Source organism: Chamaea fasciata, unplaced genomic scaffold, assembly GCF_029207755.1.
Source record: "Chamaea fasciata isolate MVZ Bird 193981 ecotype frontalis unplaced genomic scaffold, bChaFas1.0.hap1 SCAF_1, whole genome shotgun sequence".
NCBI lineage: Eukaryota > Metazoa > Chordata > Aves > Passeriformes > Sylviidae > Chamaea > Chamaea fasciata.
This window is the reverse complement of record NW_027094086.1, coordinates 47,527,355-47,553,305: the sequence shown is the minus strand read 5'-3', so window position 1 is coordinate 47,553,305 and position 25,951 is coordinate 47,527,355. Positions and strand designations below refer to the sequence as shown.

Below are 25,951 nucleotides of genomic sequence, written 5' to 3'. Positions count from 1 at the left end.
TTAGGGCCTGTATGTGTGAACAGCTTTTGTTCTCTTCTACCAGAAACTTGTGATACTGAAGTCCATCAGGAGGGACTATTTCTTCTTATTATTACTTTTCATTTTCAGCAAGGCAATTGCCTCCTGTTTCAAAAATGCATTTCTTCTGTGGATGTGACCCAGGGGCACCATTGCCTGTCTCAAGGAAACCAGCCAGCTGCTCTGGGGCATGCCACATCCCCAACAGGTTGTTAACCTGTCATGAGATGGGGTGTCATCTCCTGCTGGGTTGAGATGTTCAAATCCAGCTTGGAGCTTTTTCAGAATTACCTGTTTTGTGGTCATACTGACAGTGGTGCCTGCACGTAGCTCACCGCCTGCTCTTGCTGAAACTTGTCGCAAGAGCAGCTGTTCACTTTGTGGTGGCTGGGTGTCTGACAGCTGCCCACAGTCCTGGCTTTGGGGTGTGAATCCAGCTGTGTGGTGTCTGATTAAAATGCCTGGGTGTGGTTAACCTAACAGTCTTTGACTATAATACATTTACTGACAATAGTAAAAATACCTTGAAAACTGAGCAGTGGCACTGCAGGATTGTTCCAATGTGTAATGTGGGGATGGGACAAACATCTTCCCCTTGAACTCGTGAGCCATATTTATAAGAATTTCTTTCCAGTTGTTGCTGTAATCTGTGAATTGAAATAAAGTCATACCTCCTCCTGAATATTTGTGAAATTAGGCAATTCCATGGCCAGCTTCCCACTCTGTAGCTTGGGAGGTTGGTGTTACTGAATTTCCTTTCAATTTCTGATTTTTTTTATGTGTGTATGGTCTGTCAAATCATGGAGTCAGAAGTTAGAGTGAGCTGAGCATCTTTGAGATCAATACGAATATTTTTCAAATTCAAGACTTGGTTCTGTGAAAAGTTTAATGGAGATTTTGTTATGCTCTGGAGTAGTTCCTTGGGCTTCAAATGGGAATTAAAACTAAATGCTGCGAGTGACAGTTGTCTTTGCGCAGGATTCTGTAGCCCAGCAAAAGATGCTGCTTCAGCACCCCAGCAAAACTGGCAGGAACAGGGTAGATGATTTGCAAGAGTAAAGGAGGCTTTTTTTGTCCATCTTTTTCCAGGACAGAGGAAAAGAAAGCAGCTCCTGTTACACTCTGTGTATAAAGTGGAGATCGAACCTTTCAGAGGAAATGCCAGGTTGGGAAGGGGAAGCAGCTGTTTCCTTCTTCCTCCCACTTTCCCCTTTACTTCCCTGTCCTCCCCCATAGGTGGGAGGATCTCAAAATGCTGCAGAGATTTGTGCTCAAGACTTGTTTTGTGGTGAGATGTGGATTCTGAGAGTGGTCAGGGGGTATGGCTTCATGTGATTTTTCCTACATTTGCATTAAGTGCAGAGCTGGGGGCAATGTTCCTGAAGCCTGCCCTAGAGAGGCAGGCTGCAGTGGTATCATCCTTGTATTGCCCTAGGAAACTGAAATTTCGCTGACGTAAAGTGTCTCTTGACTGTTTCTGTTTAAGAACAGGATAGATAATTTGGTGGAACCTTGCCACCTCCAAGTGTTTGACTAGTTTGCAAAATTCTTTGAAACTTTTTTTTTCCCCCCCTTTTCTGTCCTCCACTGACTTGCCTGACAGCAGTGGCAGAATACCTCCTGCTCCTCCTCTAGTTACAGCCTGGAACTAGCAGCTGAAACAATTTCTAGAGAATAAAATTGAGGGGTAATAGAGGATAGAGAACAGCATGGCCACGCTTCATATATTATCTGTGATGCCTAACAGAGCTTCTTTAATAGAAGTCAATTCTTCTCTGCTGTCCTTGTGTTAGCGGGACACAGTCCTACAAGAAAGAAAAAATTGGATAAGTGAATATTAATGAAATCTGTCATTAATTATCACCAGAGCAGACTGTGGAGAATTGGGTTGCATTTTCAGTGGATTTAAATATAACTTTGCTTATGCAATCCTGTTAAATATTGTTGAAGTATGTCACTGAGAAAGCTCATTACATTTGCTATATAAAGATTACGACTTTTGGGGGAGATTAAAGTTTTAGCAGCGGTTGCCGTCTTTTTTGTGGTCACAACAGCAACCTGTTAAATGTGGAGCGGGGGCGGGAAGCTGTGGGTAAGCCAGATTTTCTGTCTGTCTGGAAGCACAACATTTAAAGCTGTTAAGCCAAACCAGAGGAAACTCTGTGAACTTTTTTTCAGAAAGCAAAATTCCTCAGAAAGGAGGCATGTTCAAACAGTGGGAAACATTCTTTTGTTTTCCTGAGTATGTATATTTTGTATCATATGTGCAGATGAATATGTATGCTTGTGTGTATATAAAAAAACCCAAAAAAACCTAAAGGAGACATTGGCTTCAAGCAAATCGAAATGCTCCGTTCACCATGAAATAGGAGATTTTTTGATTTTGCTGTGAATAGTGTCAAAAATAAAAGCAGAAAGTCGGAGCTGGGTGTCCGAGGAGGCAGGGCTGCCTTGGCTCACAGCTTTGGTGTGCTGGGGTGTGTCTGAGGGGGCTGATGTGCAGACACTGCCCTGCAGAGTATTTTATTCACCCCAGGCAGTGCTTGCTCCAACGAGTCATCTGCCAATCTGAGTTAAAGCAATGTCTTGCAGATCGATAGTTCAAACTAGACACAAGGCACCTGGACTCTCAGTGATTAAAAATAAGAAACACTATGACTAGTTATTGTACAACTTGCTAGAAACCACTGTATAATGATGATTTGCCATCAGATTAGGTCATGAAGCAGCTTTACTGCAGCTTGGAAAATTAGGATCAAAAATAGTGCTCTGATTAAAACTTGAGCTTCTGAAAGCTCTTCAGAGAAGAAAGATATGCAAATGCAGATGTATGGGAGAAATTAAGCAATCTGGTTATGCATGATTCTTGAATTTAAAGAGAGTAATTGATGTAACCACTGTGCTACTCATTTCTCACAGTCACCCTGTCTTAATACAATTAAATGAAACATCAGAATGATCTGGAAATAAGTTGCCTAAAATACAATCCATAATGGCTCAATATATTAACATAGTGAACTCAGGAGTTTCTGTGGTCGTGCACCTGTTCTGCATGTACCGATGTCAGCCTGCAATAGCAGTTTTCTTGAGTTAGATTTTTGAATTTCTCCCATGTTTTAAAAAAACCCCCACAACTTTATCACATATTTATCGGCAGTCAAATACTTTCTCTTGGAAAGAACATGTGCTTTCTGATATCATCAGGAGTTGGTCTCCTCCTCCTTTGCCCTTTGCTGCAGCAGTATGATTCCATCAACCTCAGGGCATCCACTGGTCCCTTATGTCCTGTCAGGCAATGTTTAAACACTGGGGAAAAAAAAAAAAAAGAAAAAAAAAAAAAGTGTTTTAACCAATAGAAAAAAATAGTTAAGTTCCAAAGAGTGGATGTGATCAATATTAGCCACAAGCCTGTTTGGCATCTCTCTTTGTTGAACTTGAAGGAGTCCAGCCTGTTCCCTGTAACTGTTTTAGATGCTGCTCACTGGCTGAGTTGAAGGAGGTACCCATAGCTGCAGTGGAGGAAGCTGTGAGGACAGCCAGCAGCTATGGGAGCAGCCTTCCAGGATGCAGGAACAGTTAATCACTTTTTCTGATTTGAGGATTGTTTTTTGCGGATCCCATTGAGGACAGCAGATCTTTTCCTTCCTCATAAAACCCAGTAGAAACTAATCACTTATGGCTTGTGTGCTTCCCTTACCTGGCTGACTACAGGAGACCCTCTGCTGGTGTGATGCAGGGTGTGGTAGATGCCTGAAGCAGCATGGTGCCTTTTGGTCACAGCATCAGCTAATTAGTATAAATGAGGCTGTTTTAAACCAATTTGAAGCTGTAGTTTGCAGGAGGTCTGGGCAGGAGCTGACCTTTACTTTGCTTAATCTTACTTTGATGTCCGGATGTTCTGCAGGTGTTTGAGGGTTAAGTTGTCCATGAAGACGGTTTCTCTGCACAGCAAGCCTGCAGCTGTGGGCTGTTCTGCATGTAAGGTATCAGGGTTTGATAAGTCTTGATGGTATTCACTTTTTAAAACTTCATACCTTTTTTAGCCAAAATTCAGCACCTTGTTCGTTGACATCTGTTTAACTGATGTTTGTTTACACCTGGCCCTAGCCCAGTTTTGTATATTAAAAGTGATGCTCTGTTGAAGCAGATGCTGCCTGTTGTCTGTGACATGGACTTGATTTATGCCACTGATTAAGGGCCATGGTCATGGTGAATCCAGTTGCTGCCTGCTCCCTGTGCAGCAGCTCCAGAAGCCTGAACCACCTACGAGCCTGGTCTTGGAGAGGAGCAAGGAATTACAGGAGAGTGTAAAGTCAACTGATGATACAAACAAGCAGTGTCTGGTAGGATGTACCCCACGTTCAAACATGATGTACCCCAAAGTCAGAGGTCAGCCCAAGTCTCATGCTTATTCAGAAAATTGTCAGGCTCAGCTGGAAGGGGCAGTGGTTCTGGCAAAAAGCACAGTCCTGCCTAGCTGGGGCAAATTCCCTTGCCTATTTATCAGTGTTCCCAGGCTGAAAGGCTGATAGAAAGTGCTTCCTGATCAGCATGATAAATGGAATTTTGCATGATAATTATGTTTACAGCAGGACAGATGTACTAATAACATGTTCCCTAAAGACTTCAAATGAGCTATAAAAGAATCAAGTCTCTGCTGAAAATGCTGGCAGCAGTATTATTAATTGTGTAAGTTACAGCTGATAATTGTCTTGTTTCATTTGAATGAGGCAGTCAGCTATTAATGGCTTGTGCTCTGTAGTACCAAAACAGCAGACTGCGCAAAATTTGTCAGTCTGGATAATACAGTTGTATATTAGCAGTGCGTCCTAATGGACATACTAAGGTGGCTAGGGAAGGGAAGAAGTGTTACAGTTAATTTCTAATGCTGTTTCATCTTTTCTATCAAAATACTTGCTTATGTGCCTTCAGGAAGAGAACTGGTTTTTCTTATCTACAAAATTGTTTGATGTAAGACAATGCCTGCAGTAAAAAAACAAGCTCTCTTTGTGGTTATCGAGGATTGAAATGGAGAATGATTAATTTGCTGTCTTGTTCCACTTACCTCTTCCACTGTGGTGAAATGAATGAAAGTCTTACCCTTGTTTTTATGTGTGAGAGATCCCACTGTTGTGCAGATCTGTTACAGAGCATCCATAAGTGTGCAGGGGCATGGAGTTACATGTACATATAATGGAGGCATGACCTGAAAATCTGTTAGTAGTTATCAGTCCTGATTTTTAAAATAGCAGTAAAATTAATTTCAAATCAGAAATCATAGTAAGTATTGTACTAGGCTTACAGTTAAATAAAGGTCTTGTAGGTAACTAACCAAATTCAAAACCCCACTGTTGCAAATTGAATTACTTTTCGCGATATCCTAATTCATTTGCATTCCCAAAGCACGTTTCATTTCATCTTGGGTAAGTTGAGCTGCAGATAATATCCCAGAGGAGCACGGTTCTCATAGTCCTAACCTACATCCTTGCTCTGGCTGATTAATCTGTAAATCCTTCAAAATTTCTCTCCCCTGCTATTACATCAAAGCATGCCTGAGTTAAAAACATGTGAGCAGAATCCAGAAATGTATTCCCACAGCATGAGAAGGACTCTTTGTGTGTTTCATTAGGCAATACTTTGGGATTTTTTTATGGGGAAACAGACGGTTGGCTTTCTAAAAAGTGCGAGATGTGTTCCTGGGTTAGCAAAAGAGAGCTGATGGTCTGGAAAAACTGCCTGGAGATGCTTTGTAAAAATTGTCCTTGGTTCCTTGTGACCTTTCATCAACTTAATTCATTGCTAATGAGCTGCAAATTCATTGCAATTCGTTGCAGAGCTTTAAAATTGCCACTGAGTCAGATGACAAAGTGCCTTGTTTTATGTTATCAAGAAAAGTCCTCTGACTAAGGGAGGACTAGGCAGTAATGCAATTCCGAAAAAAAGTCACAGACCCTTTGTCTCTAAAGGCTACTGGTGGAAGTGCAGAGATTTTGAGAAGAGAAAGTAAGGGGCATGCCAGAAAAACTAAAAGTCTTATATCCGCTTAGGTTCTATCTGTATGCCCGTTCACCCCAGGGAAATGGTAATGTGATTGATTTGTTCCACGTAGATAGGCAGAGCCTTTAAAATCAAATATATCCATTTCTGCATCGGCTTAGTGGTTTTTCTTCCTAAAGCCATTTAAAAAGTACATGTATATAACGAAATTAAACACCAACAAGAAAAAACACATGCCAAAAAGGATCTCCGCTAAAGAAGAATTAAATATGTTTTTGCATCTATGGTCATGGCATTTGCCATCCCAAGGTCTGCCTAAGGTTGTACTTAGCATGACTACAGTTATAGCCACAGCACTACTCTTCCAGACCCTGGGAATCACTCAAACGAAGTAATTTCAGACTAAGTCAGCAGACCACACCTCAGCTTTGAATAGAATCAACCACCACATCAGCTCAGGGTCTCATGCCAGCTGTTTTTCAGGTCTGGTGCTGTGATTTGCTCCTGTGCTTCCCAGATATTTGGAGAGAGTCCTCAGGCAGCCAGCTTTGACTGCTGGGAAGATTTGATAATGTTGAGTGGTGCTTTATGCCCTTCTGAATGCCTTTTTAGTAAAGCTATTGACAAGGGGAGGTCCTTCATCAAATTCAGGATTATGGAAGCCATCCCTGCATCTCTTGAGCCTCAGAAGAGGAGGAGGGAGATGCATTATCAAACTGCCTGTCCTGGGACTTTACAGTAATTTTTAGACTTTTTGCCCCCACCTCCTGTGGTGTATAGATGTCTGAAGTAATGTACAGGTTATATAAACTCACCATAGCTTAATGTTGTGCTTGTTTGTGCTGGGAGAGCTCGGTAATTCCGGTCCTCCAGACTTCCTGTAAGGTCAGGGTGTGACCCCATTCTCAATTAATCATCTCTATCAGGAGATGGGTTTGCAACGAGTAATTGTTAGTTATTTTGCTTTAATGATTGCTTTATCTATTTATTTGCTTATATGTTCTATAGACTAGATCAAATTGAGGGCTCAATACGCATTTGAAGTGGATCACTGTGGATGTTGGGATTGGTCAGCCAACCTCTACCTTTCCTCATTGCATAATATGAATGCAGTGTATCTTTTGGGTGTGCTGGCAAGACACTGAACAAGTCAGGAATCATCACTGAGGTTATTTGGTACAGCAATCAGTGGTGCTTTAAGGAGGCCGCTTGCTCTTGCATCTGCCAGAGCTGCTGCTTCTGATCTTTCTGGCACAGCATGAGGAAACCAAGACAGGGGAATATGGAAAAAGTGAAATTTGTGTCTTGTGCTGCATTCTAATATCAGTCCCCTAAACTGTTGTTGGCCACCTTTGTCACTATGAGATGCTATTTTATCATTCTGATAATATAAAGTATCAGTAGACTCAGTCTAACAGAGTGCTCTGGCAATTTTCCTCATTTTTGGCATGTTAATGAAGCCACTTTTAGAGTAAATTGGAATAAAACATTGCGGTTGAAAAGGACCTGCAAGGATCATCTAGTCCAACTGCCTGACCACTTCAGAGCTGACCAAAAGTTAAAGCATGTTGTTAAGGTCATTGTCCAAATTCGTTGAAGTTTTTTGGTGGGTTTTCTCCCCCCCCAAAACTGATTGAAAACTGATATCCTGTTCCTGAGTATTTCATAGCCAGCCAAATTGTTGGCACCCACAGAAATTCAGTTCTCCAATAATTACATAATTTACTAAGCAGGGGATTGCTCAGATCACATTTTATAACCCAGCACTGTGACAGTATGTGGGGAATATAAGAAAATAAAGGGCCATAAATTTGGGAGCCTTTCAAGTCTACACATCCAGCTGTTTGTGGGGTGGCAGAGCAACATGTGTTCCCTGAATGAGTGGGGATGGTGCCCTGGAAAGAGGCTGTTTACAGCGGAGAGTTAGTGCTTTCTAGCCTCTGGCCTCTGCCAGTTGCCATGTGTGCTCTTGGGGGCGTATTGATCCTGGGAAAGGCAGTTCCTCAGCCTGCAGATATAGGCTGCATTTGACAAGTCAATGAAATGTTCATTAGGGTGACTGCTGGGTACTCTCTGTTGTGAAAACAGGTGGGGAGGCTTCTTGGCCAGCTTCTCTAAATATTGGACATGACTATACCCACTGTACCTTAAAAAAGAGCAATGATAGAGCTACACAACCAAATGTTGCCAGTGTTATGAGAATTCCTGCAATATTTCCTTCCTGGAAGTAGGGGGAAGCGAGGGTTCCTTGTGAAGATCCAATCTCTTCAATGTCACCTTTGAAACCACCATTCGTCTTTGTGCACCTGTGGTAGGCTGAACCGTGATGGTGTTCAGTCTGTAGCTGGTCTTTCACCTTGCAGAACTAAATGTTCACAATGGAGCAGACTGGTTTCTGAAAACATCTAAATTTTTATGAGAGTTCTGTACCAGGAGATGGTAACTTCAGACTAAGAATGAGCTGATTGTCGTAAGCCATGCTGAATAAAGGACCTCAACAGAGACAGAAGAAAATGATCTATCCCTCTGTTACCAGCAGAAACCCAGTGGCCAAGTAAAAGGAAGATGCCGTGCCCAGTCATGGTGGCAGGGATGGGGGAAAGAGGAATATGTTTGCTTTTCCCCGAGTGAAAAATCCTGCATGACTCCAGGATCTGTCCCTAGTGAGACAAACAGGTAAGAACCAAGCTCTCCCCCTGCAAGACTCAGGTCCACAAGCCCATTGGTACATTGTAGCAGTTCTCCTGGACAATAAGGATCTGCCTTTACCCTAATAATGGATCTTGTGGTACTGTGTTTGAAATGTGTCTCCTGTATTGCAAGTATGTTTCTTAGTAAAGCATAAGCAAATGCGGTATTTTAAGTAAATACATATTTTTGAACTCAAAGGCCTTTGGGATTGAAATTGACTGTGCATGAACTAACAAGTAACAAGGCATTAATTTCTGTAGATGTAATAATATTTAAAATTATGGCACTGGACTGTCTCACCTTATCACAGATATCAAAAAGTTAAGACGTCTAAGCTGTCCAGTATCAGTATGATAGCTGATCTCTGAACAATATACATAGGCTTGGTCTTCAGTAATGAACGGCCAGGGAAAGCAGGGCACTGACTCTGGGGTATGTAATGAGATGCTGGGAAAAGTGCCTGATCCCAAGGGTATGTGTAGCAGGTGTAGCCAGAACTAAACGCAAAGTACTCACCAGTAAATGCTCAGATTTCCACCACCTGTGCCAGCATTCGTATCTCATGCCCAAAATGTCTCATGCTAATAGGCTTTCTCCTATTTGTTTGTTCTTTGTGCCCTGCTCACACAGGGGGCTTTTCTTTCTCTGCCAGGAGCTCTATCCAGACCATTCACAGTGTCTAGGATATATTATTTTAGCAGTGCAATTAATTGCATGTTCGGATTGCTTCTAAGTCTAAGAATGTTAAGATGTGGGATTGTGGAATATGTTTTCCTGGATAGCACATGTGTGTCTGGAAGCAAGGCAGGGATATGCGGTTGGGCTCCAGGTAACCTAAAAAACACCTCAGATGAAAGAGGAAAAGGCTGGAGTTTTAATTGCATGGTTATGTATGCAGGCTAGAATTAAAGTCTTTTTTTCAGATGACTTAGTAGTGCATGTCTGTATTTCCATGTGTTCTGGTATCTACTTCATATAGCTTTGACTTGCAAGCGAGTTTCTTAGTTAATTACAGGACTTTGGGTGTTGTGAAATACAACATTTTGTGATTTGATGCTTTAGAGACTTGCACACACTCTATGCAGTGTGTGATTTTCTCAAATACTTGGTTTAAATGTTAATGCTTCACTTCTCTGGGATGTGATGTTTAAGGGGAAATGCTACTTTTGAACAGAACTAAATATTCATTGTTTTGCAATGCACAGAGTTTTGTCAGGGATGAATGATACATGAAGAATCTGTTAGATTCATGTTAATCCAACGAAGGCTATTAGGGTGTGTGTTTTACTGTGACAAAAGGACACAAAGATGGACAGTTTGTATGTTCTTTACAGTGTTACTGTATCTGCTTTGGCAAGCATCCTTATTTTCATAAGGTCAGATGGTTAATCTTGTTGCTTGCTTCTTTCCCAGTTTTGAGTGTCTCTAATTAAGCTGATGCCCATTGATGTCTTACCGTGATAATGTGTGTTAGGTTAGGAGGTAATGATTCTTCTGGAAAATAAAGCTATGGCAGTGCTCAGGCATACTCAGAATAAATCACTGCACAGAAGCCTTCTGAAAGCTATCACATTGCTGCAGAGTCAGTAAAATGAAGACAGTGAACCTGTAAATCATTGGTTAAAGGTAACAGGATGTAGATTTTTGGCACTTCAGCATCTGTGAGAGCTCTGCTGTCTTTAAATGAATCTTACTGAATTGAGCTACTGAGCTGTAGCTCCTCATTATGTCTTGGGCAGAGCCAACAGTATGAGCGCTGGGTGCAGAGGCAGCTTCCTGCAGAGGGAAGATAGCATTGCTAAATCATGGAATCATTCAGATTGACCTTAAGTTCATTGTGTCCAACCATTAACAAGCCCTGCTAAATCCACCACTAAACCATGATGGTAGGTTTCAAACAAGATACATCTTTGGAGAATTGGGAATCCTACTGCGGAAGGTGAAAATTAAATGTTCCCCAAGTTAACAACATGTGGTGATTGCTCTTCTCTTCTCCCTAGACCAAACACTGGGAGGTTTTCTTTCCCTTCACTAGAGATTTCTTGACATCATGTCTTCTAGAAAGACTGATAGTGTGTCAAGTTAAATTGTGCATGATGCTAAAAAAGCCCAAAAGTCCAAAAATCCTGTTCTACCATACCTTCTGTTTTTCTGCATAGTTGCATGTACACATTCACACTATACAGAGGCTTTGTCAGTGAACAGCTTGCTACTCAGCACTTGTAGTGAGAGTTCCTTATCTCTTTGGAGTGCTGGTAATCTTGATTTTATATTTGATTTAACCAGACCCAGATGATCCCTCTGAGGCATTGGGACAGGGCTGGGCTAGAATTTTGTGTGCTATTTGAAGGATCATGTGTGTAAAGCTACATAATGATATGTGAACAGAGCATTGTGTTGCATTGTGAAAGGTCAGTGGGACACTTCAGTATTGTCATGTTTATTTTCTTCGTTGTTTCTTAACTTCTTTCCTCATTCTTACTTAATTCTTACTTATGTCCTACCTCTGGGATAGCAGTGTAAGTGTTGTTCACATTGAGATGTTACGTGCAGACAGGTCAAGAGGCAGAAGTTCAAGTTCTGTGTATTTCAGAGCCTCTGCCTTGGATGTTGTGGGAGGATGAGGCTTGGAGAAGGAGTTGGATGACCATATAGGTGAAATACTGAGTGCAGGGGGTACCCCTGGTTTAGGAGTGTGTAGCATAGAGCCATGTTCATGCCATAGCTCTCCTGTCATCTCTTTGTTTCTGTCCATCTTCCTGCTTATGCCCAGAAGGTTGATGGAGATTGTGGAGATGTTTGGCATGGCATTATTCTCCTAGTTATCACTAGATTTGAAGGTCTGTCTCCTTGCAGTGCATATCCCAAGAAAGCAGGTTGTTGAGAGTCCTGCTAACTGAGGATCTCTGCTTCAAAGACATTCTTCACAGCCCACTGCAGAAAGCTGTGGTCTTAGACTGTGTAGGCATCCTGCCTGCACATAAGTGACGACAAAATGGGGGGCTCTCGGTATGTTCTCTGTGTGTTTGGGTTGTATGTTAATTCTGTGCTGAATTGACAGAATAACCTATTTTCAGCATGTGCCAGATGCTTTTAACTCCCGTTGTGGGCAGCCTTGACAATACACTGAGCAGTGTGGAAGTCTTAAATGGAGTTTGATGTTCTTTGCAGATAATGGCTCTGCTGCGTAATTATGATAGCACACAATTAAAAACAGCTTTATATTGCTTTGGGTAGCTCCTGGAAATTCTATTTCCCTTAATAATTTTCAATAGTCTCAGGATTTGTTTTTCCTGTGTTTGTCTTCCTGTAATATTGGCAAAAGATAGGAGGAAAATGAGCTGGGACATAAGAATCCCAGTAAAAACTTCAGAGGGAGGGTGAGAGGTGCCTCATTAGTGGGTCTTTCATCTGGGTTCATGCTGGGGCATGAAGTCAGGGGTCAGGAAGTGAATGGGGATTCGTTCACAGCTGATGTCTTGTATAATATTTCAGAAGAGTGTATTAATTGTCACAGCTTAGCCTGGGAGTCTGGGCAGAGGCGTTCAGCCGGCAGGCTGAGGAGGAGTCAGAGAGAAATGGCATTTAAGTTTCCCTGGAGTGACAAAGGGGCTGGAGCTGCCGGGGACAGGGCATGGCCTGTGTCTGGCAGCTCTGCTTGTACCTACTCCTCTGGCCCCAGAGGGGGAAGAGAGCCAGTTGCTGCACTTATGTTCGTACCCAAATCCAACTCCAAACAAGTTAGGGAAGAGCATGGCAAATGGTAACTTACTCAAAACTCAGACTAGCCTGCAAGTTTGTAGCCATAATATTGTAATATATAGTATACACAGATATGTATATATTTATTTGTTTACTTTTAGTGGGGTTTTTTTTCATCCTACTGCATGGAGGCCTTACATCTTAGATCTCACTGAATAGTCTCCTTGTTTTCCTTTTACTGTTCAAGCTATTTTGGTGCTGGAAGATGCAATGTGAAGCCCAAAAAACCAGCCCTAGTGTTGCAGTTCCCATAGAGGATCAAGGTGATGTTTTGCCTGGATTGACCTATGGGAAATGCACGTCCAGAGTATGTTCTGGTAGCTCCTCAGGGAGTGGGTGGCTTTTGAGCAAGACCTCATTGAGTCTGGAAGGTGGCACTTTTCAGAGGGTGGGTGGATGCACAGGGAGACCATTCACTTACACCTCTAGACAGGCCCTGAGGTTTCCTATGGCTATCCTGATCTCATTCCCAATCACTGTAAGTTTTATGGTTACTTTCTTTCACTCCCATTCTGCACCTATCCAGGGTGGTAGTGTGTCTGTGTGTAGGATACATCTTTTGTGATGAAGGCACAGTGGAAATAAAGAATCCAGCATTTTCAAAGTGTCAAGAAGTCCTGTGCTTTTCTGATGCTTCCAAGCCGCATTGGTATAAACACAACTTTGATCAGAAGGTAATAGCCCAGAGGTTGGCCCATTTTGCCTGGCCACCTGAAGGGAAGAGGTAGCCCAGTGGGCAGGGGAACTGCCAGCAGTCTTCAGCTCTGGAAATGCCTTTGTCCTCCCAAGTTCTCCCATCAGAGTTAATGCAGCCAGCAGGTGTTCAGATGATTAACACTTGTGTGTCCCATGTCACTGCATTTCTGAAGGGGCGCAGTTGTTCCAGACAAAGTGAAGAAGCTTGTCCTGAAAGGGTGTTTTTTGTTCTGGGAGCCAGCAGCACCCACCCTGCTGGCTTCAGCTGTTATAGGTTTGTAATGCTAACAGAAGCAGGGGGAAAATTACACCCCCAACTTTCACAGAAATAAGTTGTATTTAAAATGCAGCTTTTTCTTCCTGATTTTGTAGCTGTGCTATAAAGTCATTACACGTGGATTTTTTTTTCCTTATCTCTTGGATTATCATTGGCTTCCTTCCTTCCTTCCTTCCTGAATGAATTTATCCAGTGTTCTGATTGCAGCTCCTTTTTTTTTTTTATCACCTTCTGTCTATGTGGCTTAACATTTTGTATGTTTAACATAATTGAGCTGAGTATTTTGCAGCAGCTGAGAGCAAAGATAATATTCCACTGATTGATGGGGTGATTATAGTGAATATATTTGCAGTCGTCTTGCTTTGGCTATTTGTTGTTTTGGTTACGGACCTGCCTTATTTTACTTTTCCTTGTATTTAGTTCCTTTTTTTTTTTCCCCTTGTATTTTATTTCATTTTTGCAACTGAGCCCCGTATTAATCTGATTTTGGAGAGGGGAAACAAAGACAACAATTTACCTTTTTATGCAACTTGCACAGAGATTCAGACAGCTGGTCAAAGATAAATCCAGTATGCAAGCTGGGTCATGAGTCTCTTAGAAAACAGCCATTTAAAATACCACGGCATCAAATGTCTCTTTAGTTTTTTTCTTTGGTCTGCACTTGGAATTTGATTGCAGGGTATTGGTTATTTCTGGGCACATGCACAGGGAATCACCAGCAAGGAAAGAGACAAAAAATATTTTAGGTAGGTGTTTAAGGGAAAGTGAAATAACATGTTTTTTAAACAAAACTAGTCTGTAAGTTGCTTGGGACTGTGACCATTGCCCTATAGAGGCTGATCATTAGGACAAGGAGGTCATCATCTTTCCAGTGCTGAACTGCCTTCTTCTGTATGTGTTGGCTGTGGGGAGTGAGAGTGAGTTCATTATACCTAGGAGGTGGTGATTAAACTAGGAGGAATTTTTTAAGGCTTTCTGTGGACTAGCAGAAATTAACATTTTTATTGAAACATCTTACTTGGTTCTTAAGGGCAATTATATTTTTGTGTGTTGGTTGACTGACATTTGCTCTACAAAAGTTTTAAAGCATTTTATATTGAAATTGCATCTGCTTAGAGACTTATCCCAAAGCCTGAATGCTGTGTGAGTCATATAGTGCTGTTTTGTTTTGTTCTGCATATATTCTTCCTCCACAATAGAACAATTTTCCCATAATTATTATTGAAATAGGACATTTTAAAATACAAAATAGGTATCAACACAGCTTTACATCAGAATAATGGTGATATGTGATATAAAACAGTTCGGGTTATTTCAGTGCAAGTGTCTACATATACCAGCTGCTATAGCTGTTAATCAATTTTTGAAAAATAACCCTTTTAGGAGTTGTATAGACAAATCCTGGCTGCTTGCCTGAAGAGAGAAAGATGGTTAATTTAAATACTAAACACCAGTTGAGGTGATTAATTCTTAATGAAGTCAATGAAAAACTGATTTTTCTTGTATTCCCAGGAAGATCCTTTCAAAAGCTTTGCTTTTCCAAAATTGTTTTTTATCCGGTGTGTGTGGCACAGGATGTGACTTTGTTCACAGCAGGTAGGTTCATTAGTTGCCATTTCTAGTATAATATCCAGCTGTGGAAAGCTTATAAAATACTGGTATTTAGGTCATCTTAATTAGGCCTTGAAATAAAGATTTAAGATAAAGTGGAATAATTGCACATCCTTCATTACAGCTGAGCTTCTTCAGTGAAAAGAGGGTGTGATTCCTGGACAGTATGAACTGATTTCAACAGAGTTGTTCCAAATCCGCCTCTCTGGTGCTCCTTTGACGGTGCTGGGAGTTGAAGTGATTAAAACTAATAATTCTGGGGAGAGGTGAAAGATGTAACAGTTTTCAGCTGGGTTGGGGGCTGGGCTGTCTGTCCTTGCTCTCACTACTACCTGTGCCAGTACCTTTTATGTATGTTTTCTTCCTTTTTTTTTCCTGAATGGATTTATCCAGAGTTATGCTTGTATTATGCCCTAGTTGAGAGGGAGCTCAGGTGTCAGCGCTTCTCTCCCAAGCCTGGGTGAACAAAGAGCTTCCCCCACTCCTTTGTGCCGACTCACTTGGCTTGTAAGGCACCCAAAATCAGTACTGGTGAAAATCAGTGGTGAGGTCTTTCATGCCAAGAGGCATGGCAGTGATACCCATCCTGCCTATGTTGCATTTGAGGTTAGCAAGCAAAAATCAGGAGGCAACATCCATGATGTTGGGTTTAAGAAATTGAGATCAGTGAGCGAAGCCAGAGGACTCCAGCAGGTAACTGGATGAGCAGCTGGTGAAATGTAGTTGTGTGTGTTCCTGCCACCCAGCACATCCGCCTTCATGGCGGATGCAAATGTAGGATCTTCAAACCCCAGTCTGACAAACTATGAGAAATGAAATTGAGGATGGTGTATAACTTTGGGCAAAGAGACTCTTGGAAAAAGGCTTCAGTGGTAACTGGAATATGCACCTGGTGCTGTTCAAGCACCTGGCACCTACAGGAAATACAGCATGACTAATTTGATAAATTTAATATGAAGAAGGTGGCAAGGTTGTACCGTTGCTTATCTCTCTTTGACTAACAACATGACAAGTATGTCTTTTGGTGTTGTAACACCACAAGATGGGAGCGTGCCATTATTTGTGTTATTAAGCTAATGATGTATAAAGAAGTATTAAAAAGTCAACAGCTGTCATCTACCACGTCATCTACCAGTGGTGCTGGTAGTTGAAACTTCCAGCTTTTGCTTATGGATCAGCGAAACTGGAAAAAGAGGAGCTCCTCCTGTTCTGAATTTCTCGCACTAAGAGCATTCCTGTGTTCTCTCTGATTACATATGGAGCAGTGGGAGCACCCATGGGTGCAGGAGGCAGATGTTTGGCCTCTTCTTTGTCTATGCCAGCACATCCTGAAATGCAGACTTTTTTTTAGTGTTTTGAAGGTGTATCCTATCTTGAACCAGATCTTCTAAAATCCTAGTTTAGACAAAGCCTGAGGGGATTTAGGTTTGCATATTTTTCCTAAGAGGATTATGCTTCACACTTCGTTGATCTATAAATCATTTGAGGGGTTTTCTATGATTTTCTAAGGACAGAAAAACTGTGTGCACAAATTATCATGAAATGCATTGTCTGTGGGTCGGTGATAGAAATTTGGTGTTTGAATTAATAACAAATGGAATCACTGAACCCCAGGGTTATTTTGAACTGAGAAACATTTTGGTAATCAGATTTGCAGCACGGCTGCAGGAACAATTGTAGCAGCACAACTGGAGGGGCAAGGGAATTGCAGGAAGGATTAGAAACAGCTTACGCTGGCATCAGAGAAAACAATTTATTGTGAAAATACAGCCCAGAAATAAATTAATGAGCACCTTTCCAAGCATATAGGAGTGCTCATTACCTTCTTGAAACTTTGCTTGCAGATCAAGGCAGTAAGGCAGCTCAGTGGGAATTGGGCAAGAAGCAGTGATAGTCTTTGGAGACTTCTATCATTTATACTCATGAAGTCACTGGCGAGGTGCTCTGTGCCTCACCCTGGGGATGGATGGGTGCTGGCATAGCTCCTGCCAGCCGGGTGCTGGGGCACAGTGCCACGGCTCTGCTGGCTGCTGCAGCTGTTTTGACGCCCATCGACGACAGAGTGGTTTCAATGATTGCCAGCCTAATTTCTCTTTATGTGCCTGCGGGTGGGCTGTGTCTTACACATTCATTTATGGTGTTTATGGTGGTTATTTGGAGGGTTGGGTGCAGTCTGTGTTTTGCACTGCTCTCCGGGTGTTTGGAGGTTGTGTCGTAGCAATGGCTGCTAAAACAAAGCCTGTGCTGCGGCATCTTCCCTGCCTGCTAGAACAGCCAGAAAACGTGTGTAATGCTAAGATTTCCATTACTGTTTCTTTGAAGGTGGAGGAAGGATGTGACTCAGACATAGGAAAATGGTTTAAAGTAGCTTAGCTCACCTGTGCTGCTCATGGGGATGGTCAGAACTTCTGTTTTAACTGCTGCTTTATGACCAGTGTTGCTGACACTATCATCTTTCGTCTCACTTTAGACACTCCTCACAGGAGCGATGAGATGACCATCATGGAGAAACAAGTGGCACTTGCTTGGTAGAAAGTCAAAGGGCAGTGTGAAGGACAGGCAGTCTCTGTGGATCTGTGTCTGCATTGTTTTGTCAAAGCTCTGTACTTGTATCATTGCCAGCTGAACTGCAGCACATGTGGGACTGTGTTAGATGGGTGTTAAACCCTTGAAGGAAGGAGAGCACAAACTGAGGAGGAGCTGTTGCGAAGCTGCAACTTCTGCTTTGCTGTAGCAGCTTGTATGGACTAAGTTTGCTTTTGGGTGGAACCAAATAGATTAAGATAAGCAGAAAAGAACAAATTTTATTAATATCCAAAGGTATAGCTTGGCTAATGGGAGGCATTTTGTGATCTTTGCTGAATAACAGCTTTGAGGACTTCCTTGTGCCCTCTAATCAGCAGTGATGTTTTGTGTTCTGCTTTCTCTGCAGACGTCGGCTGATCTCCCAGCGATCTTCTCTGGAGACTCTGGAGGACATCGAGGAAAATGCCCCACTGCGGAGGTCATTTTATTTACTCTCTCTCTGGCTTCTTGTCTGTAAAGCACATGCATGGGCAGGCTTGCTCTCCCTTCTCATGTTGAAAAGTAGCTGGTTCTTCACATTCAGATATTCTTCATAGTGAGTAAAAGTGTTGAAACTTCACACACCCTGCAAGGTGGTGGCTGATGTGAACTGCACGTTCCCTGGCTTTAGGTCATTAAACAAAAAGGCAGTATTTAGGTGAAATGTCAGGAATCAAAATGCCAGATTTGATTAATAGAAAAGTTTAGTTGTAACCAGAATGAACGTCTAGCCCCTAGTCAGTAGTACCCTAACATCTGTGGTACATTTAAAAAGTATGTACAAATGGTTTAATACAATAAGTTTTTGAAGGCTAGTATTTTTAATGAATTTCTACTGTTCATTCTCTCAGCACATGCAAGCTTATTTTGGTTACCAGCATTACTATCTGTGCATTGGCTGGTAGGTTTGTGACTGCCACCCCACTAATAAATCTGCTCCCATCCTTGTTATATTGGCAACTTCAGTGCAGTTTGATTTATGCATCTGAGAGACCACGGCTTCCTTCCCTGGGGACCACAGTAATTAGTCGCTAGGCAATCCTCTGGGGTGATGGAAAATGGAGCAACTGCCTAACAGCTCTGAGACTGACTGGTCAGTAATCTGACCAGTGCATGGAATGCTTCCAGGTCAGCTGTTCAGCAAGCCTAGGTTTGACTGCCTCTTTATCTTAGGGCCTGTAATTCAGCTGGTTTATATTGGTGTTTAGCCTATAGTCTTGTTTATCCACATGCAGATTGGCTGTCTCTCCCTACCTCGAAGCAAAGAATAGCAGAGGCTGTACCAATTGGCTTACTACGAAAGCTTGATTATTTTTACAAAGCTTACTGTTGCATGCTTACCAGCACGTTATGAAGTGTTCCCATAAGTGATTCAAACATGCATAATTGGTAAAAGATATAAACAAAGTATGGTTTGCCAGGAAGTATTTTTACTTGCTAATTTGCCCAATTGGTGGTGGAATGTCTCTCTTGGTGCCATTTTCCTGTGAAGAAGCTAACAAGGCTAATTGCTATCAGAGGGGGAGGGAATCTCAAGGCCTTTACTAGCAGGAGGAAGGCAGAAATGGCAGAGTGATGGGGATGCCCCTCTTGGGATGTACCCGTGCAGCACGATGGTGTTTGGGTGCAGCAGTGGGGACTGGCACTGTGGTCTGTGGTTTCAGTCCAACATAATGACCTCTTGGGCTTGAGAAGCTGCAGAGCTCTGCCTGTGCCGGGGAGGGGATGGAAAAGATGGGTTAGGGAAGCTTAGCACTGAGGGACTGTGCTGGTCCTGTGCCCTGGCAGAGGCTGCTGGTCCCGTAGGTGCCACAGAGGATGCAGCAGCCACGGTCCTGCCCTGGCTGCGCTGTGAGCACAGGACTCATCCCCAATGCCTGCGAGCTCTGCCTTGCCTGGCCACAAACAGCCTGAGATGAGACAGAGAGCGCTTTCACAGGCGCTGTGGTTTCAACTGATCAGAATGAACAGGGGTGGAAGGCAGGGGGAGGATATTGCTGTTTGTCTCATCTCTCCTCCCTCTGGCAATTTCTTTCTGTAACTGCAATTTATAAAGTGCATTCAGATGTAAAATAGATTTAAGGCCTAATGTTTTGAAGAACGATTATTTTTTTTTCCTGGGGTAGTTTATTTTATTTTCAGTTGTTTCGTATACTGTCAGGAACGTGAAAAGTAATATTTAGAATTAAAATCAAAGAGGAATTATCCTTACAAATAGGAGATTTTAAATCTTTCTAAAATTAATACAAGAAAGAGCTTCCCTTAATGGCACCGTAATCAATAGCTGAGGAGCATACAAATGCGTGGGTGTTGGTGCGAGCGGGGAAAATTGCATGTTACTAGGTTTTAGTTTGGTTTAATTTTTTTCTTTTTCTGAAAGCTTGGGCTAAGCTGTTATGGCAGGTTACAGGAAGTTTTACTTTGCTGAGGTTTTTTTATGGCTTTTTTTTGTTGTCATGAAGGGAGGGGGTTGTTGCCTTTTCTTATTATTATTTCAAATATTTTTTTTTGTTTGAGCTGTCATGTTTCCAGACTTATTGTCTTTATTGTTCTTACTGATTCCTAGCACAGGGTGACTTGAATCATTTGTCTCGTCTTTCCTTCCTGCTTTTGTGTAGACTTCTTGGCGGTACAGCAGGGAACTGAGAACTTTTTTTTTTTCCTTCTCCCTCCCCTCCCTTGCAACTGATTTATTTTTCAGATGTCGGACACTCTCAGGATCACCCAGACCAAAGAACTTTAAGAAGGTTCATTTTATCAAGAACATGCGGCAACACGATACCAGAAACGGCAGGTACTGTGCATGCAAAGGCTGCCTCTTCAGGGGCAATTCATGGGGATGTGAGGGAAGGGGCAGGATCAGCGTCCCCCTGCAAGAGCACAGCCATTGCCACTCACCACATATCTCCCAATATATGTCTTCGAAATAATCTGTCAGGGTGCAGGCTGCAGTCCATGCTCTGTCCCCCAGGAAAGTACGTGTCAGTGGAAGTACTAGCCCATAGATTTTAAGACCTGTGTCTCTTTAATACAAATACCTGCATAAAAGGAGAATCTGTGATGGTGTCGGAGTAAACTAGGCATAATCCGGGTGCATTTCTTCAAGGGTGTTGCCAGGTTCTAAGTGTGAGGGGGCACACAGCTGAACCTGCCTAGACCCAAGTTTAGCAATGGTTCAAGGATACTGCCAGTGTCTATTAGTGGATACAGTGTGCTGGTAAATGCGGAGCCAAGGATGGTTGTGGCAAGATGAGGCATGGGATCCTAGTTTCCATGGCAGGTGTGGGAAGAGAGGCTTCCAGGGGATGTGTGAGAAGTGCACCTATGTCTGCAGCACACCCTGAACTGGGATGTGGACTGCCCAGGTTACAGCCATAGGCACTGATGGGACCTGTACAGCAGCCATTGGCTGAGACCTGGCTTACTGCAAAGGCGTGGTATTCTCATCAGCTGAAGGCGTATCCATCAGCAAAATGAGTTTTCTATTGTGGTAGCATCCAACTCAGAAGTGAAACTGGCTCCTCCCTGCTTATAAAGGACATACCTGTCCTCTCTGATTTTTTCAAAGACAGTTTCTCTGCGTGCCTCATGATTTTTTTATTCTTGTTCTTCCAAATTTGAGTAGGTTTGAACTAGACCACCTGAATAGATTGCATGTAGACTAAATTATACCACTGAGAATTGACCCTTGCACATGCCTCTTCTCATAAAACTGCTATGGCTGAGAACCATGTATGCTCTGATGGACTGATTTGTGCCTGTAGCCTTTGATTTCCATCAGACGTGGAGCCATGTCAGTAGAAATTCTAACATTGCATTGAACCACAGGTTTTATGAATTGAATTCTGATAGGTGTTACTTGGCTCAAGAAAAGTTTTCTTCACTGTTATTCTCACACATACGGTTGAATGCAGTGAAAGGTAGTAATCAACATAAATGTTATACAAGGTGGCCCTGTGTGATTTTAGAAACAGCTTTTAGACCCAGCTTTTGTATCAAACAGATACATGCAGAACTGTTGATTTGGCTATTGTCTGACTAGCCGCTGATTATTGTCTTTATAACAAATACATGTGAATTAAACACTGAAAAGCAGCCCTTCAATTTTACTCCATTTCGTACATAAGTAGGTATATGCTCTGGGAATTTCTTACAGCAAAATATACTTGCAAGGTATTATACAAATTTATATACACATCCCAGAACAATTTCTGGGATGTGTATATAAAATCTAGACATAAACTTGATAGAAATAATACCTGCAAAAGAATGAATAAATATTTGATTTTTAAACTCCTTTCTCCATGTTTTGCAAAGAAGTATTTGTAGCATATATGCAACGTTTTACTTTAATTCAAAGATCAGTCATTATGTCTGACAATATAACTGAATATTTTTCTTGCTAAGAAAGCAGTGAGAAAGCTTCTGTGATTCAGCTGGCTTATCTTTATCAGCAGACACAGTTTTCCAGAATCTTTCCACAATCATAATAAAAATCTCTTTATCTAGAACACAAATACAGTAAGAATGAGAGACACAGTTTTGGCAGTAGTTTTCATTCTATGTTTGTAGAGCCACAATGATAATAGCTAAAAATAAAATGCAGAGTTAACACTTTGTGTCACCCCTATGTCTAGCAGTAATTTGATTGCAGACTCTGTTTTTCCCAGGGATCTGGATGTAGTCACTGGATTTAATAGGCATTCTGGATGAAAAGGACCTCTAGAAATATAGGTGGATCTGCTTTATGTATTCATCCTAAAATCAACAGTGTTTCTGAGTACGTTAAGATCTTTGAAGCTGGTGTCCTCCCCAGTTGCCTGTGACACAGAGGAGCATAGGTGGTGTACTGGGTAGAAAACCCTCCTAGGGCGCCTTGTCCCAGGTGGCTCATGCATGGCTGTGCAGGATGCAGATGCTGAGCTGGGTTGAAGTCAGACTCTGGGCTCCCTCCAAAACCCCTGAGCCTTCTGTCACAGCATGTCAGTCTTTCACTCAAGATGAGGAACCCAGCTTTGAAAACATCTACACTGAGCATATTTTTGGGTGGTGAATTTGATGACTGGGCTCTAAAATAGCCAGCAGTTTCAGAAACTGTTTCACTGGATTGTGACTGTCACAGCAAGGAAAACTGCAGTGTGAGTGATAGCTCAGGACTCCTCTCTCCAGTAGTTGCCCTTGTTTGCATCTCTCAACCTGTAAGGTGTTATGTCCTTGTCCTCTGGCACTGACAGCTCTTCCCTTCTCAGCCTCAGGGATGACATGTGTTGAGCAACAATGCTCTGGGTCCAGCCTTTGGCAGTCCTGTGCCAAGGCAGGACCCGCTGTGGTTAAAATAAGAGTTCAGCTATTTAGCACAGAGAGAAAGCTCATACAGAAAAATACTCAGACTGGAGCTTAATCAGCCAGTCCTTGTAAAGCTTCCTGTTGATAGTTCTGATCACTGGTTAAACCGGTTTCTTTGGATTTCTAGGTCGTGGCTTATTAAAGGAGTTAGAAGATTAGGGTTCCTAGACTGTGTTAGCAAAGCAGTCTTGCAAAATGGGCATTTTGCAAGATAAATAAATAAATAAATTTGCCCATTTAAAGACAATGACAAGTCATCCCTGGCATAGTTGCAGCACAGGTAGCCACCAGCGTATGGTTTTACCCACTTCACTCAGCAGGTTTATTGGTGATATCCTCCATAAACACTGAAGCGGAAGATTAGCAAAATGAAGCCACCGAAACAGCAACCTGAGCCTGCTGAACAAACAGTTACTGGTGAGAATGGGACAAGAACAGCTCTAGAGTTATCATATATAGCAGGTACAAAAAGCAGTAAAACAACATTCCTCTCCCACCCCCACGCCACTGCTTTATCAGTTTTTTGTTAGCAAATGCATCTAAGTGAAGGCCAGACACCATCATGAAATCACCATCTCTTTTGCTGCTCTCTTAATTGCGCACACATGCAGACTAAGAGGTTGATGACTGGCAGCACCCTCACAGTTCATGATAACTCTCAATCACCTTTTAATCAATCTTGAACTTCTGAGACTCCAAAATGAGGGCTGCTGCCCTGACAGCATCTGTGGTTTGTATGTTCACCTTTGTGTGCAGGGCAGCAGAGCCTTGGCAGTTATAAATCATCAATCAGGAATGAGAAAAGAGGCTGCAGTATTCAACATGTGGATGGTATATATGATGTGTGTGTCACATTGCCTGATGGCAGCCTTTAAGCGCAACACAACCAAACCTAGACACATGCTGGGAAAAGCAGACATTTTTCTTCAAGTCTTAGAAATTACTGATTCTGTTGAGAGCTTTGTGCTCATTAGGACTTTTTGCAGTATACACTTCATAAAGAAATTGGAAGATTAGCTTTTATAGCCTTTGCACATTGTCAGAATTCTCTTGCAAGATAATGCAATGGTTGCTCTGAATGATAGTAATTAGTACAACTTTTTGGTGAAATGTGAGAATTGAAGAATGAAAACCTTTTTGTGAAGTGGTTTTAAGCATGTCTAGGTGGCACAGTTGGAATCAAGGCATGTAAACACTCTCACACAGCTTCTGAGCTAGCTCCCTCAGAGGTGTCCAGGATCGTAGATGCCCCTTGCTGAAGAGTTGAAAGCCAGGAAAATACTTTTCTAACACAGGCAATAATTTGATTTTCTTGAACAGCAATGGACTTCCACCACAACTTCTTCTCCAAAGTATACTTTGTGACAACTTTTTGGACTTTCTGCCCCAGCAAACCATTGCAGGCCATCAGATTTTTTTTTTGCGTCCATGCTTGTCATCAGACCTATTCATAAAATGCCATTTTAAATCCCTCCATGATGAGTATCTGACCACTGCTTTCCCTGCTTTCTTTCCAGTCTGGCTCCTAAAGCTGTTTTGCATCACTCTCCCTGGGCAGCTTTGCAGATGAGGTTTTGTGGCATCCTGGCTGTGGAGTTCATGGGCTCCTCTCATGCTCTGCCTGGGAGATCTTTGTGTGAAGAGGATCTGCTGGTTAATGGAAAAAGAGGCAACCCTTGGGTCCCAAGGGAAAGAAATCTGAAAAAAATAGAGGCTGGGCTGGTGCCTTTTATTTCCTTTCTTGTCTGATTCCTTCTTACACACACAGTTCTGTGGTAACTTCCTACTGTTGTCTTTGCTTGTGGACATGGAAGCACCAGTTTGTTTTTCTTTTGAGTATTAAGAGTTGAATGGTATTTTTAGGGAGATGCAGGGCGTTGGTGGAAGAGCTGTATTTCCAGAAGCAACCGGAGGGAGGGGGATAATATGCTTAGTGGGTACTGTGGTTTTCCGAACTCAAAGATGCTTTCTGATGTCAGCTTCGAAACCTGTGCCAAGTTTCATACATCAGCAAACAAGGCTTCCAGTGAACAAGCAAGCTGTTGTGAGTAGCAGCCATTCAGCAGTAAGCAGTGGCAAGCACAAAATTAATCATATGCCAGGGTTTTTTTGCTTGCGGATTGCTGTTCTCAAATGGGAAAAATTATTCCTACCTGCTCTGTAACTCACTGCCGCACTGTGAGACCATCTTGTAGGATCTGAGACATTTCCCTTAGGTAAGGAGTGTTACAGCGTTCAGACAGCAATGAAATTGTGCTTCATCTGCCGCAGGAGAACTTCCTAAAGCTGTATGCCTGTTTATTATTAGAAACCCTTCTTCATTAAAGGGTAAATCCCTCTTTGCTTTCAAGCGGGCTTTTAAGGAAGAAAATAGGATTGCTATAACGGAGTAATCCAGGAGAAGGAAAATTGATCATTCTGCATTTTTCCAAGGATTATGTGCAGCAGCTCTCTTGGGGAGCTAAACCTTTTCCAAGAACGATGACTAAGCTGGTCCCTTAAGGAAACAGTGTTCTAATAACAGTGTAACTATGAGATTCATAGGTGCGTGTGCTGGTTTTCAGACAGCAAAGAGCGAAAGAGCTTGCTGGGGTTTGTTGTATAGCTTTGACCAGTGCAGGACAAAGGATGAAAAATTCAGGTTAAATCCTCACATACAGGTCTGTGGGACACAATGTCAGAAAAATCAACATTGGAGAGCAGAGTAAGGAAGTGTAATAGCCCTGACAGCCAATGTGGTGGTAGGTCCTGTCATTTTCACCGCAAGTGGAGATTTTTAGAAGGGTTAAATATCAGTAACTTCTAACACTGATCAGGTCAGAAAACATCACATATTGCTGTCACTCTGTCTTAGAGGAATTCGACATGGTGCAGCCTGTTAGCCAACTTTAGAGGGAAGAGGGGTCAGTTGTACAATGGTACAATACTCAGTGTCCTGAAGGTAATAAAGAAAAAGAGTATATTTGTAAGCAGTTACTTACTGGCATT

At 42.2% G+C, this 25,951-nt stretch overlaps 1 protein-coding gene across 2 annotated transcripts in view; it reads left to right on the top strand.

Moving 5' to 3' along the window:
• The window catches only part of CABLES1 (Cdk5 and Abl enzyme substrate 1), a 71,595-nt gene that overhangs the window by 16,287 nt on the left and 29,357 nt on the right, over nucleotides 1-25,951 (top strand). For both annotated transcript variants that reach the window (XM_066182513.1, XM_066182507.1), the window contains exons 2-3: nucleotides 17,985-18,056; nucleotides 20,319-20,411. In XM_066182513.1, coding sequence (XP_066038610.1) covers nucleotides 17,985-18,056; nucleotides 20,319-20,411 — 165 coding nt within the window. The remainder of the gene's footprint in view (nucleotides 1-17,984; nucleotides 18,057-20,318; nucleotides 20,412-25,951) is intronic.